Source organism: Chinchilla lanigera, unplaced genomic scaffold (assembly GCF_000276665.1).
Source record: "Chinchilla lanigera isolate Chin_1 unplaced genomic scaffold, ChiLan1.0 scaffold00017, whole genome shotgun sequence".
Taxonomy (NCBI): domain Eukaryota; kingdom Metazoa; phylum Chordata; class Mammalia; order Rodentia; family Chinchillidae; genus Chinchilla; species Chinchilla lanigera.
Window position 1 is genome coordinate 5,057,594 of NW_004955418.1, and position 16,125 is coordinate 5,073,718.

Sequence of the window (16,125 nt, forward strand, 5' to 3'; positions counted from 1 at the left end):
CCCCTCCCCAGCCCCAAACCTGCTACTTTAGATTCCCAGTTTTATCCAAAGCTTAAAAATTGGCTTATTATAAGAAATATTTAGGTTATAGACCTAAAAATAGTGGTTTACTTTTTATTCAAGTTTGGTCCTTGAAAATTCAGCTTTTCTAGTTACTCATTTTGACTGAGTTTTGTCATTCATGTCCACAGCCACACTATAAATAATTGCTCTGTGAGATTTAAGGAAACATTTTCTTTTGTATACAAGGAAAATGAATCACCATAAAGTCAGGGTTTCATTTGAAAACCAAAAAGCTGTAACAGAAGTAACATGTTAATCAGAATATGTGTTGTAATTTCTGTATTTTAGAAAAGGTTTAAATTTAACTTTTGGAGGAAATCATAAAAGAGAGAAAATTATCACAACTCTTTCCACTTATCCTCAGTTGAAAATCAGACAAAGTAAAAAGCATATGCTATGAAATTATTTCTATTCATAGCAAGAAACTTCTAAAATGCTACTGTTTCAAAAATATGCTCACATTCTTAATAGTAGTATTCCAAAGATACAGTGCCACACACACTTAGAACATAGAGATTAACAATCAAGACTTCTGTCAAATTCTATTAAAGAGAACTGAAAATCTTAAAAAATTATATAAATTTTCTTACTACTTAAAAGTATTTTATTTTGATTCAATATATGCCTGCCCACATTTCTAAATTATGTTTGTCATATGAATACATACATGTTTGGTGTATTTATAAATGTACATATACATGCATACATACTGATGAAGAGAGGGATAGGATTTTCTTAAAATTTAAAGAGTCCATTATTAGATGATACACTGAAACATACATAAACAAAATGCACAGAACAATTTTTTAGAAGGAAAAAGATACCCAGCAATCCCTGATTACTTTTCCTTTTTAGTAGATAAATTGATCTATCTATCTATCTATCTATCTATCTATCTATCTAATCTATCTAGCTAGTCTATCTAATGAGAAATGTTAGCATCAAGATATTTAACATGCATAATGATCACTAAATCTCCCTTTGAAAAACCAACTCCTTGCAAATAGATGTTCTAAAAAAATGGTCTCTCAAATATTTATTCCAACTTTGGATATCTGATTGAATATAAAACTTATAGTTTTCTGTTAAAATTCAACTTTATTTTAGAAATAATTTTCAAATTTACTTGTCAGATGATCCAAAGTTTAACTGGGCAACTATCCTATACAAAATTTACACCCCAATACCACCAACAGTTACTTTAAAGAAAATTACCTGGTATCCATTTAGGTCGGTGTAAAACTTATTTTCGCTGTTTATTTCAGAAGAAATTCTCATTGCAATCTCACGGTTATATAAATTTCTGATGTCCACAACATTAGAAATTTCAATGGACTGCCCTTCTATTCCTAAATTTAAAGCACATACACATTAATAAAGAAAACAATTATCGGTCCACCTTTCCTAAATATAACATAGAGCACACCTTCCAAAGTTACATACCTTTCCTTATTTTCAACTTCTATCACTGGAATCTCTCATACCAAACTGTGTTACAATTTATCTTTTTAAATGTCAGGTAGTATTTAATATCAGACAGCATTTATTCAGTGGCACATACAGCTCAACAAAATGATGAGGAAACCGGGAAGAAATGTGCATGCCACAGAGCATGCCACCGATTCCCCACGGAGTTCTGAGGGAAAAAGAAGCCAGGGAGTGAGAAGGGGTCGGCCCACGCCAGGCCAGGCCCCCTCATCTGTACCAGCGGTATTCCCAACAGAATCGGTGTGGCCCAATTCTCCATCGTCCTCTCCTTACACAGTAGAAATTAGGAGCCAGTGAAATTTATGATCCGCTGTTTCAAAAGACAGTGTATTATTGACCACAATCTGTTTTTAGGAACAGAAGCAGGAGATCCAATAAAATCATCTCTGGCTGGAAACTGATATTAACATATTAGTATTTGTTGACTACAATCTTGAGAGCACCCCAGGAGGTGAATCAATTTTAACTGAGTTTGGTATCTCTTAGGACCTCTTGTTATGCAGTGATCCATTCTGCCTTTTGCTTAAAAAAAAAGAGAGGACAGCTTTAAGAAGTCCCACATATATCAAATTTTGTTTCTTTGGTGGATGAGAAGCCTAAGTGTTTCCTGGTATTTCTGTCATGCCACCCTCACTGCATCATCAAGTCTTTAGTGAAGCTTTGGGTCAATTTCAGAGATGGAGAGAGGAGTTACAAAGAAATCTAACACGCCTAGTACAGATTGAGTATATAGGAGAGATATCGCAGGATCTTCTCAAGAGAGCAATTAGGAAAGGGATCGTAAGAAGTGAGACTGCCCGATCCTATTTCCTAAAGCTGATGCTCTGTGAAGACTTACCTGTAATGTTATTTCCTTTACTCACCTTTCCCTACTACTACTCATACCTTATCACTATGTGTCACTCTGTGCTGGTTAAAATCTTTAAACAAAGCAGGCGGTATAAAGAAAAAGGGGAGGAAGATGGGAGTTAAGGAGGCCCCCGAGAGCCTTAGGAGCTAAGAAGAACCCCCAGAGTTTTCAGAAAGTGATAGTAAATAGAGAAGGGAAGCTTGAATTGCTGAGGAACTGGAAAAGAAAGTAGTACCACTAGTCCAGGTACTGTAGGATTCTGTGAAAAGAACACTGGAAATTATAACATACAAATAATTACACAGTGATGAATAATACTAAATGAGTTGAAGCCTCTATTAACAGAATCTTCAGGTGCTCAAACAACTTCTTTCTGATAAATACTACTCTTCCAACTCAACCACAACTACAGCTTTCAGCTTTTTACTATGGTTATAAAACTATTGAGAGACGCCTTTTCCTTTCCCTCTCTTTAATGGCCCCAGTCTGAACTATCTACTTCTCTGTTAAATGCACACACACACTTCCTTCTAAAAGTTACTGGAAGAACCTGCCAAGATAGATGATCCAAATATCCCACCACTATTAGTAAGCTGAAAAACAAACAAACAAACAAAAAACCCACATGGTACAACAGAATCTTTTTTGGTTTACAAAATACATTGCTCTAAATGGAAACTGTGGTTCTACAAGGTTTACTTCAACCAGAATATTTTTCATAGCCCAAATGAAATGCACATGGAATTTCTGTAGAGAAGTATTTACAATGAGTTAAAGATATCTAAATCACAAAGAGTGAGGGACAGGGCTGTCACTCAGCAGTAGAGTATCTGTTCAGTATGCACCAAGTCCTGATTTCAATCTCCAGTGCAAAAAACAAAAAGCAAAAAACAAACCAAAATATAATACTGGGAACGGTAGTACTTATGTAGCACTAAGGAGAATAGCAGATGACAAAAAGGTAATTCTAATCCTCACTGGAAGCACTTCTAGTACTATTTTATGTTGTCTTTTCTGCAGGTTTGGTTTTTTTCTCAGGAGTCAAAAGACTACATGAAATGAAATGAACTTTTAACAAGTGAGAACATCATTATTTCAATGCATGTATCTCCAGAAAACATTTACAAAGAACACGCTTCAAAGAAGAATTAATAATTTCACATCACCTCTGGCAGTAATAAATTATTTCCATTGAGAAAGTCATGTATCTCAAGCTCAGTATTATACTCAGATTCTGTATAGTAACAAATATTCCCCACTCTTGAGAAGGAGCTCAATGTCCCTCCACAACCTGGCAAGCCACTGTTTTGAATTTTGAGCCAGGAGAGACTTTTAAAACAAGGTTAAACTTAATATGCCTATTATGAACAAACCAAATAAAACGTGTGATAATAGTTGAAGCAAGGAGACATCCCTGAGTTCTTGAACAGAATTTATTAGTTTGTGACGAACAGTATAAGAGATGGAAGATCGGGGGCTGGGGATTTAGCTCAGCAGCACAGTGCCTGCCTGGCAAGCGCAAGGTCGTGAGTTCGATTCCTGGTACCGGAAAAAAACAAAAACAAAAACAAAAAAAAAAAGAGATGGAAGATCATCAACTTTTCCTTTCCCATGTCCAGAATCCCCAAGCTGTACCACTGCCAAAGATGCCTTTAGGACAGAAATGAGAACTTTCTCCAAGTTGGGTATAAACTATGGAACCCAGCATTTGCTACATCTCTGCATTATGTGAGAACAAAGTGCTACTTTCACTAACGTGGTTCCCTCTGGATAAGGGTGACCATGGCTTTGGATGTTCTGGGTTTTCTACAATTCTGCGGTAGAAAATGGCTTCTACTGTAAGAGTAGTCCTCTGGGGAGGGGTGGAGAGCAGGAGAGTGAGGGAAGGCAGAGGGAAGGAGAGAAATGAAGCTATTACCAGGATTCAACAATGAGAAATAAGTACTGTCTTGGTCTAATGCCCACCCTCTTTCAACACAGAGAACAGAGGTCGCCTACCTTCATCACCGTAGGCAGAGCATGTCAACAGAGGCAGTCCACAGATGAAAAGTTGTGTAAAAAAAAAAAAAAAAAAAAGAGGCCAGGAAGCCTTTCAGAAGGTACCACTGCATTAAATCATTCTCACATGCTGTGGACTGCATTCTTTCCCCGGATCTGGGGTGCTTGTTTTTTCCTCCCAAGAGGCCATAGCTTTCATATACAGATGGGGTGTTCTACACACCCTCTTTCTATTCCAGTTCTTCACACTTGGAGCACACATATGTGCTGAATCACTGTTAAACAGAAGTGCCTACTGGACATCATGCAGAGGTTAGCTGATACGGGAAGAAAGCAAACTGGTCTATGGATAAAGTTTAAATAGCTGGAAAGGTAAAGGAGAAAAGACTTTCATGGTGGAAATACAGACCATATCTTATTTAGCCTGATGATCCCAGACTGTTTGCTGAGTGAAGGGTGGCATCCAGAGGGAATGACAATAGCCAACAGCAGCTGACAGCTACTACTCACACTATGTTTACTCTGTAACTATGTACTTTACATACAACAACTCTTTTAATCCTGCCCTATGGCTAGGAGGAAATACTTGCTCCAAGCCACAAAACCAAAAGCTCCAGGACTAAACTTCTTATCCATTATGTTTTGCTGCCAGATCAAGGACTGGAGAAAGTTGAAGTTACTTTGAGACAAAGGGCTGGGACAACCCTTGCAGTAACACTGAGTAGGAAGATCTCCAAATATTATGTGTGTGTGGAGAGAGAGATAGACAGACAGACAGACAGAGACAGATTAAGAGAGACAGAGAAAAAGAGAGTGAGACAGAGACACCGAGAGTGAGATACAGACAGAGAGGAGGGTATCAAGCTGGAAACTGATACGCTGTAAGAGTTGTTTAATTCAATGAGCTAGAACTGAGGGCAAGGCTTGCACCCAAAACCTCTTTAAAACAACTCAAAACTCTATTTTCAAATGGAACACTCTTTTCATAAGCCAAGAAAGCAATACATACAGTATTAAAAATTAAAGACCCATGCTGTTACACAGCACCTCCCTCCCACTGTGTCTGGCCGAGAAGCACAGCTGAGAGCTCCTGGAGCGAGCGCCAGCATGTTCCCTGAGTGCTGGCTCTAAGAGGAAAAAGTGGAAAACCATTTTTGATGCCTATAAACAATGAAGTAAATAATTAGAATCAGCTCTAAGCAGGCTGTGGAATCCAATGTGGAAAATGAAAGGAAAAGGGTAGCTATACGTCCTGGCAGAGAGAAAGATATGAAGAAAAAGCTAAATGCAGCCCCCTTGTATAGTTTGGTAAACTTTGTGCTGAGAATGGGCACAAACACAATACTACACGCTTCTACAAGGCGCGGGGATGTCACATGTACACATCCACATTCCCTCTCCCGAGGAGGGGATGGACACAGATTCTGAAGGGGATTTACCTTATAGCTACAACGTGTGCTATTTTGTAAAAAGGGTACACACACATTCTATGCACACAAATATACATATATGTATGTATTTACAAAATCAATTTTAAGCATTTTGTTGTTTTTTTTGTTTTTTTTTTTTTTTTTTTTTGGTTTTTCTCCGGTACCGGGAACCGAACTCACGACCTTGCGCTTGCCAGGCAGGCGCTTTTGCCGCTGAGCTAAATCCCCAGCCCCTAATTTTAAGCATTTTGAGTGGAAGGAATTTCTTAGACATCAGGAAGATGAAGCTAGGAAGGCTGGGTATGTCACAGCTTCGTCACTCTCAAAATGATGCTGGACTCCTCACAGCCTTCCCTATAGGAGATCAGAAAAGCAGGGCTAGAAAATAAAGACCATCACCCTCTGTCCTGGTGCCTATCACCAGTCTAGGGGCCTAACTGCGGACACTTCTTGAAGGAGAGAAGAGAAAAACTGAAGGGCATCCCTGACACACCCACGTCTGAAAGATGGGGTGGAGGATATTCAGGGAAGGGCAACAGACTCTAAGGTATGCAGGCGGAAGGCCTGGGTTGGCTTTGGGTAGCAAAGATGATGACGGCCTTTGGTACACTTTTGGCATTGTTTCTTTATACTATCACCTCTCTTCTCTAGTCGGTCTTTGTAAAATCTATCTGGAACAGCCCAACTCGACTCTGAACTGCAGAATCTGACAGTTGGCCCAGTCCTCTCACCTCATTTCAGTTTACAGTTCTGAAGTACAAAGAATCTTTTTTCCCAAGGAGGATCTGACTCAGCTCAGGAGTGAGAGGCAACGGCTCGGAAGGAGAAAGCAAGAATCTAGTATCTCACCAGCTGCGCTCAGCTTACCATGTGGTGAGGATCAAGATGGGACGATGGCAACTGGCCCACGTCCACAGTGACAGGTCAGGACCTTAAGAGAGGTATTTACTTCTTTGAAAGGAAAGCTCATCTACAAATTAACATATGGCTACCAAAACAGATAAAGTAAATCCCCCAAACACCCATTTAACATTCAAAGCAAGGTGTGTTGTAAGTGTTCTGGAAAAGTGGGCTCCCAAGCACGATGGAAGCTTGCTGGGTAACTTGCTGGGTAACGTTACCCCCTTTCCTCTCCCTCTGCGCCTAAGCAGACTGCATGACTGAGACACCAATACGTGCAGAAGTAGGACAACCTTAGCTGTCTTGGAGGCGCGAGCTTCCTAAGTTTGGATATTTCCTTCTCCAATTTTGGGAGAGTTTTGTTTTGTGTTGAAATCATCAAAAATAGAAAAACAACTTTCCTACTATGTGTTTACATGTGTGACATTGTTGATTTTGTGAACTTTATCCTATTCATCTGGTTAAGGTTACTGATTAGCATACCATGTTAAAGTTTAAAAATACCTTTAAATAAAAGTTCTCACAGCAATGATGAATTTAATCAATGTGAAAATGTTTATAAAAAGCAAGGATTATCATGAGTACATGTCTTTTATTTTATTTTATTTTTGGGGGGGGCGGTTTCCGGTACAGGGGATCGAACTCACAACCTTGCGCTTGCCGGGCAGGCGCTGTGCCGCTAAGCTAAACCCCCAGTCCCGAGTACATATCTTCTAAAAGCAGCTCTTGTATATGGAAGTACCAAATTAGAAATAGTAATAATTCCCACAACTGGATGATCTTTCACTCCACGTGACTTTCTGATCTTACCCACTTTAGGACTTAATTTACCCCTGAAGCACTGCTGATTTCTAGGTCTGTAACTGATCACATTGATTATTTCTCCACAAGTAAAAATTTCAACATCTGCTTTCACTGGTACAAATTTCAATAAATTTCATTCTTAAGTCTCAAACTTAAGAAAATGATGATATATCACTTTCTTCTAGTCCTAAAACATGAGATTAACAACTACTGTTACATTTTAATCACTTAAGAGTTTGGTACTGGTCTGTATACTTTTTGCTTTTCATTTCAATAATTTTCTTAACAATGTCAAAGAATAAATGTGTAATAGAAAAGTTTAGCAGTTTCATCATATGGAATGCAAATTCTGAGTAAAGATTATAGTAAATTGATATACTAAAAGCTGAAACATATACTACACAACTGGAAAGCTCCTTTTAAAAAAACTGATTTTGTGAAACAACACATATTTTGGAAGAGCTGTTTTGGAGGACTAAAACACATACACCAATTTTAATCTCAGGGCAGATAATCAAGATAGGTTTAATCAAAGCACTTTCCCAGTAGGTGAAAAAACAAGCGCACAACACCAGAGGTTTCTTGGTACTTTCCCCATGACACAGGCGGGGGCTGCTCAACGGGGAGAGAAGAATGCCAGGATAACCGCGGTACTCACGCTGTACCCTCCTGGCACTGACAGTTGCTCTGACCGCCCTTACTAACCAGTTCTCCCAGCTGCCTTTACAGAGGAAGCCTGAAAGCCACAGGTCATCTCCACAGCCTGCAATAGAAGCATATGTGCTTTTATTCCTTATTCTACTTTTCCTCTCAGTATTTCTCCTCCCAACTTACCAGGGGAAATGGGAGGAGGAAGCAGTAGCGGCAGAAGCATACCTCACCCACAGCAACTCCAAAGGGTACTGATTTGATGTGTCAGGCTGGACTTTAATGAATGAGTACTACATATTTTTGCAAAACGTGGTTTCCACCAGTTTGCTATCAATAAAACTGAAGGAGTAGGAAATCAAGGTCCTCAGGCCTAATCATTAAAAATGATTGATTAAAATTAATGGTTGATAATCACTCTCTGACTTAGGACATGTAACTAGGAAGGAGCTCAAAATGCTGAATGATATTCCTGTAACAAATTCCTCCCATTACCACCTACTTATTTATACAAACAATGTTCCTTTACATTGTTACTTTAAAAATGATCATTCATTGAGAGAAATGTTTCCATCACAATTTATAAAACAAATGAGCAAAATGGTAAGATACTGATTGTTTTGACCAATTCTATACTATTAATAACAATGTTTATAACTCATTCCAGAAGAAATTTAATACTACTTAGGGCATTAGGATGAGTTATGAAAGTTTACACACACACACACACACACACACACACACACACAGGGTGTGTGTTTTTGTTCTAGGAATGTAATGAAAGGTCAAGCAATAACAAGATTCTCAAAGAAGAAACTATTAAGATAAAATTCTGTGGGGAAAGCAGAATGGAACTGTGAGTTAAAGGGGAAAAAAAAATGACGTGAAATTTCTAAATGTTAAAAGCAGAGCCACTGCAGGCTTTCTAAACATGCACGGTTTGGTATCAAATCACTACCCATGGATATCCTTATTTTAAAGTGTCACTAATATTATAATACCAAGATAACATCCTTTCCAATTACTTAAGTGTATAAAGCAAAACTAGATGTCAATTTAAGAGCATATAAGGGCCGGGCGTGGTGGCGCACGCCTGTAATCCTAGCACTTGGGAGGCTGAGGCAGGAGGATCATTGCAAGTTCGAGACCAGCCTGGGCTACAAAGTGAGCTCAAGGCCAGCCTGAACTGCAGAGCGAGACCCTGTTTCAAAAAAAGACAAAAACAAAAACAAGGCATATAAGGGACACAGAGTTCTTCAAGTTCTTATAGGAACCAGGGAGTCTGACCTAACCAACTTCATGCTTTGGGAGTCTGTTCCTCTTTTCTGCCAGTTCAAGTGAAATTTCTTAAGATGTAGCACCTCAATAATTCCCTTCACTAAATCTTCCTGCCCAGCCCAAGCCTAATGACCATTCTTTCTGTTGTAACAGCTGTCTAAATCATCTGCACACTCTTCCCAAATAGATACAACACTCCGTGCACATACTAGCTCAGCTTCTCTTCCTCGCATCCCTGTGGGGTAGACTCCGATACTGTCCCTCTTTCAGGATGATGAAATCAAGGGTAGACAAGAAGTAGCCTGCACAAGGTCAGATAGCAGATAAGCAGCAGAGCTGGGATAGGAGCTAGGATGAGATGCAAGGGACTAACTCTGGAGTATGAACCATTACGCTGCCCGTTTCATCCTGGAGCCCTTCATCAGAGGTTGTGCAACCTATACTTGTAGGGGACGATGTTTCCCCGCTAAGGAGCTGCACCCTCGACGCGGCAGCTGCTGTCATACAGCCCCAAGATAACCTCTGAGTCTGCACTTGCGTAACCAGAAGGTGTTTATAGTCCTTTAAAATAACCTTCTATTCCATGCCTGTGTGGAATAATCAGGTTCAACACGCAGCCACTTCTTTTAATTTTTTAAAGTTCCAATTAACAGGAAAAAAAAATCCTCAGCAGTCAATTGCATATTATGATATTCCAAAAGTGTTTTAATTACCTAAGTCTGCCTAGCCATAACTTACTTAATGCTTCTACTCTTAAATCAAACTAAATATGGAATGTAGCCCTGGGGAAAAATGGGAGATTGATTGCAAACTATTTTAATATTCTCATGCATCTTTTTATAGAAATAAAAACAACTCCAGTGAAGCAATGGGATCTTGTTACAAGTGGGGTGGACTCCAGGGATGAAAGAAAGCCCCAGATTCTAATGTCCTCAGATGAATTTAGAAGCAAGGATTCAAGCACAAGAGATTTTATATGATGCTAGGTTTTATGAAGGTTCTTTGGTGGTTATTCCTCATTGATCGTTTACTCCTTTTACAGATTAAGAAACTGATTCCCTAAGACATTAAAGGACAAATCCAAAAGGTTACTCCACGTTCCTTAGTGACGGCACTAAAGATTCAGCTTTCTAATTCCCAGTGTGACGACTTCACCTGGTTAACTAGATGGAGCTCATTTTAAAACTCAAGCTCATGTAGTAAATCCATTTAGAGTTATATATTCAAAAATTGCTCAGGGAAAAACTAAGCAACTCTCTTTGCTAACTATACCAATGCAAAGAAATTATCCCGCCATTTCAGGCAGGGGCACTCTTTCCTTCTATACTGCTTGATGGCAGTTCATTACCTTTTACCTCCAGGCTACTTGCTTTCTTTTAGCCGGATTCGTTATATGCAGTACTTCTGTAATATGCTGGTGGAAAACAGGGCAGAAGTATTGCATTTAAGATATTTGTCCTAAAGGCTGAAACATGGTCTACACACACACACTCAATCACCGGCCTGGTACAACACAGTCCTGAAGGGGGAGAAAACCTGGAAGATAGATATTTTTACAGATTTGGGGCCAGAACCTCACGCCAGTGAAAATGTACGTGACACATTGGTAACCCCTAGCAACCTAATTCTTCAAAGTAGCTGTTGATGTCAGAAAACTAGGGCACTAAAGTCTAATAATTACAGCTCTGAAGACAAATGAAGCCACACTTAGTAATGTCACTTACAGATAGCTGTGTTACTATAAGCCATGTACTTTTTGGGAAGTTGTAGTACCAAATATAACACAGGCCAGTGCGGGGGCTTTTGTTTATAACATGTTCTATCTTCCCCAAGATCAACCAAAGGAAGCTAAAATAGAATATTTGGTGCAACTTGAAGCTTTAATTTAATAAAAGGTGACTATCTTATAAGAAATATTAATTTCTACCTTCCCTATCTATATCCCCTTGAAAATGCTATTTTTCTACAAACTAATATTTTAGGAGGTATAAAATGGTTCCAAAATGGTATTTCATTAAATTATGTGTCCTATAAAAATGGATTTTTTATTTAACCTGACATAAGGCAACAATTATATTTCATTAGAAATCTCTGAAATAGCTCTGATATTGTAGAGCACTTAAAGCCAATGAGTGCAAGATTTCCTCTAATTTAATATTTCTAGAACTTTTTGAATGTAATGTCTGAATGACAATGAAATAAAAAGCAGTATTTTTTTTTTTAATAACGTAAGTGATGCTTAGAAAAACAGTCTTTCAGTTGCACGTCTAATCATTTTCCAAATCTGGAAAGAACATAAGAAGAAAAACTAAAGTTAGACACCATAACCAAAGCAAAAGAACAGTTGGACCAAGGCCACTCAACACTGTTTCTTTCAAAATCAACAATGACCAAACAGTTTACATCATTTGGGAAGTGTTGTATGAGTTCTGTTCTTAATTTTGTTTTCTTCTAAAGCTTACTTTGGACAAAAGTTACCTTCGAGAGAAAAGGGCTTAAGAGCCGATAAAACAGCCAAAAGACCGTATGGATATGCTTGCAATACTTTAGTTTTTGAAAGAAATGTTTTCACAAACTGAATTCTAAAGGGTTAATAGATACACTCAATAGAGACAGCCTATAATATTAACTTCAGTGTGTGGCTGGGGGGAGTACTGGGGACTGAACCCAGGGCCTTCCAACTGAGCTATATCTCAGCCTATTTTCTCTTTCTAAAAATTTTTTATTTTGAGGTAGGGTCTTGCTAAATTGCCCACTGGGACTTGAATTTACCACCCTTCTGCCTCAGTGTCCCTAGTGCTGGGATTACAGATTATCCACTTCATCTTCCACTTTTCCTTATTGGTAAGAAACAATAAAATCTTTCATATAATTAACTAGCTTTGTAACCTGATGCAATGACTGCGTATAATCAAAAAATATTTATAGTTTCTCTCTCCTAACTTTTCTTTCTTTCTAGATCAGAACTTGGGTACCACCAACAAAGAGGCTTTAGTTATTAATATTCATCTAATAACTGTGTCTGATCAATTTAGAGAGAACAAAATTACATATCCAAAAATAGTAAGTTGAATGTGAGAATAAATACTTTTGTTATCTGGAGAAGAACTAAAAGCCAATCCACAAAAACATGGAAGTTGCATGGTTTTCTTTGCACCTAAGACAAAAGCCCACCTTCTGAGTAAGTGTTTCAATCCGTGACTCTGACACCTGGTGTGTAGGAGGCTAAAATTTAGAATATTAAAGAGCTTCTAGCTACTTCTTAATACAGATGACTCAGCACTGCATAACCAACGGCCAGAAAATTGTTTTTTGAGGTAGCTGGAATGCTTATGTTCAAACACCCTAAAGACTTCACAGCTCTATCTATACAGCATTGAAGAATAGTGATTTCACTAAGACCCCAGTGAACCAAGACCCAGATAATGTGGCCTCAGGCAATGTCAAAGAGCCGCTCCCATGAAAGTGAATCACAAAGTCTACCAATTAAGGTAAATTCTCTACAACTGGGCTAATCTTTCCCAGGTGGCAGACTTTTGAGAGGGTCTGGAATGTACACACGGGAGGGCATACCGCTCGAAAGAAAGCCATTTGTGTGATTCTGGTGTCTCATCTCGCCCTCCACTACTTTCATACTGGAAAAAAAAAAGAGTAAATGCTGAAGGGTAAAGGGGAAAAAGTGGTTTATATGTCAGTTTGAGTTTGTACATTCTGACTTCAGATTGAATCCAGGGAAGTAGAGTAAAACTCTGCCATTAAAGCACTCTAAGTTAACTTTGCATTACACTTACTTATCTGTCATTTCCTACACACTTCTAAAGATTTCTGCTTTCAGGCACAAAAATCTAATACTGACCCCCCAAAATGTGCTTCAGCCCTACTTTATTCTACCCACTAAGAAATCCAGAGGCAACATGAAGTGTGCATATTTATTTTATTAAGCTAATACTGTATTCTTAGTGTCCTATTCAAAACAATCTCTATTTCCTAACTAATTAACCTTCATTTAAAAAATACCCCCAATTACCTAGACATCAGACTTCTGGAGATTTCAAGAACTGGCACAAAATCATATCTTGAATGCAAAGATATTTTTCTTACGGCTCATGAGTACTGAGAAAAAGAGAGAACAGGTAAAAGCCAAGACTTCAGCAGCTGCTTTAAGTGCCAAGATTGGCCAGACTGGTGATAAAAGAGAGGAATCTCCCCAACAGGCAATGCCCCCAAAATTTAAGCCTCTTTCCCAGAACACAAAGGGAAGATAAAGCAATGATCTAGAGAGGAAATATATGACAAAAGAAAATGAAAAATGGACGGTACAGACGAAGAAGCAGCCAAGGACACAAACAGAAATAGGCCAGAGATGTGAGGGTAACAGAGACGGCCCTGTCACTTTGGGAGAGCAGAAACCGTTTGAATCTCCGTGGGCCCCACTCACGGTGAAGAGCTATCTGGCAGATCACTACCCAGGGAGATAGGAGAAGAAAGATGACAACTATTTAGTTCTGATTAGTGCAGTCTGTTGGAATAAATAAGCAGACAAGTCAAGGTCTATTAATTTCCAAATCGGCCATTGGGGTATGACGGCAGCTACCAGCAGCACAGAAGGGCCACCCTTCTACAAACCCCTCTGACGTGAGTGGCAGAGGTCTGGATTACCTAGTGAAACCTAAAGAGATGCAGTGAGGCTGCCGGCCACACACAAATAAAAGTAAAAGCAATTAAGCAAATATACTTGGCTGAGAGCCTGGCACTTATTCTGAGACGCGGCCTAGCTCTAAATACAACCTATGAAAAACAAAGACAAATCAAACTTGATGACGCAAGTCTGTGCCAAAGCGTTCGTCACCCTGCCCTCCAAGAAGAACTTTCCCATTAAACAGCAGTAGTTTTAAGCAAAATTAAAAATAGATGAGTACCTCTTCTGTGATGTTATTTTTCCATCCATCAAAAGAAACATTTGGTGATAGCTGAAAATGTAATTTTAGAGCTCTCAGGGGTGACTTGTTCAAGAATATACCAACGGATGGTCAAAAACTATTTCTGACTTATAGAGGTTTTGGGAAGCTCAATAAAAGATTATTTCAGAATTACAGGCTTTCCTGTAGGTAGAAAGTGATTGCAGATAACTTAGAAGTTAAACTTATGGGACACAAAGTTGGTATTGAGGATTATTCTTCTCATTGCCAGAAGCCCTACTTCTAGACCCAACCGAGGAATCACGTATTGCCCTAAAAAATATATCAACAGTATTACCAAAGAGGTACATGGGAAAAGTTAGCCCATACCTAATAGTCTAAGGAAGGGCAAAAAATAATGAAATTGGAAATTAAAAAGATTTTTTAAGAAAGCAAAATTCAATGAGCCCGTTGACAGAGTTTATAATTAGTTTATAAAATTCTTTATTTTCTACCTGTATGAAGATTCAAGGGAAGATTACTTTCCCTTTTCCCATTTGTTTCAGCCTTGTTAATAAATAGCAAAGATAATTTAATGTGCCATTTTATAAGGTCATTTTCTAAGAGTGATAATCTGGGGTAAACAGTCTGTCGGTGAAATTAGACCTGTGGTTGGGAAAGTATTCCATCCTCAACAAAATCAACCAACACAAGTGTACAAGTGTGGATGGTTGGGAACTATAGCTCCACCCAGAAGGATCAGTCAACTGCCCGGTTTTCTGCCCCTAAAAGGATCAAAGGCTATTTCCTCTCATTTTCTTTAATAATAATGATGGTCCATATTGTCTAAAAGCAATAAACAACTGGCTGCTTTTATGCTCTACCAGCTAAAGAGCTGTAAACAAACAGGACTATTTTAGAACCTATTTCTTTGAAAGTTACACTGTGGTGAAACATGCTAGTGCGATACATTCTATACTTGAGCAGGCCGGACTTTGTGTGGACTTCTCAACTCCCCAGTTGTTGAAACTGCTAATTGAAAGCTGTATGTGATATAATTTTAATTTTTAACATCAAAACCACCATACTGTTTTTAGGTCTTAACAATAAAGTTTGTAGAAAATGAGCTCATGGCTAAAGCAAACATTGTATTACCACAGGAAAGAGATTATGTCCAAAAGAAAGAACATATACACGTTAAGGAGTGAAATACTTTAGCATTTTTTACCAAAAGGTTCAGTATCATATTTTGAAGTCACACTACACATATGAAATCAAGTTTCAAAGATTAAACCATCTTTAAAAGTTAATTACTCATGTATTAAAAATGACACAAGAGAAGCAAGAATCCAGAAGCCAGTATATTTCACAACTATGTCTCCTTACCATTTACGTTGTACAGTCGGACCTTATGGGTAATATGTTCCAAAAAGCAAATCACTTCTGAATAAATCCTTCCATGTGTCACTCTGATAAGGGGCAGTGCTGTATAAAAATAAGGCTGTGGAGGAAAAGACATTTTTATCAAAACTATTTTAACTCCTAAAATTTACTAAGGCATATTTATTAGTTTCCAAAATTATATACCACCTGTTTTTCAACTTCAAATAAAGAGTAAATTTTACTTCACTTATGAGTATATCTCTAGCTGCATCCATTTACCTATAAAAGTCTCTAGTTTATCCTTCTTTATAGCTGGGTAACACTCCATTGTTATTGTCTATGTAAAACTAAAACAAAAAGAAAAAATATATATGTATATGCAAGG

General features: G+C 38.3%; 1 protein-coding gene across 1 annotated transcript in view; it reads right to left on the minus strand.

Moving 5' to 3' along the window:
* Window positions 1-16,125, minus strand: part of Man2a1 (mannosidase, alpha, class 2A, member 1) — a 163,385-nt gene that overhangs the window by 29,632 nt on the left and 117,628 nt on the right. The window contains exons 16-17 of the mRNA XM_005382174.2: window positions 15,744-15,858; window positions 1,279-1,412 (exon numbers count right to left, since the gene is read on the minus strand). Of these exons, the coding sequence (XP_005382231.1) occupies window positions 1,279-1,412; window positions 15,744-15,858 (249 nt within the window). The remainder of the gene's footprint in view (window positions 1-1,278; window positions 1,413-15,743; window positions 15,859-16,125) is intronic.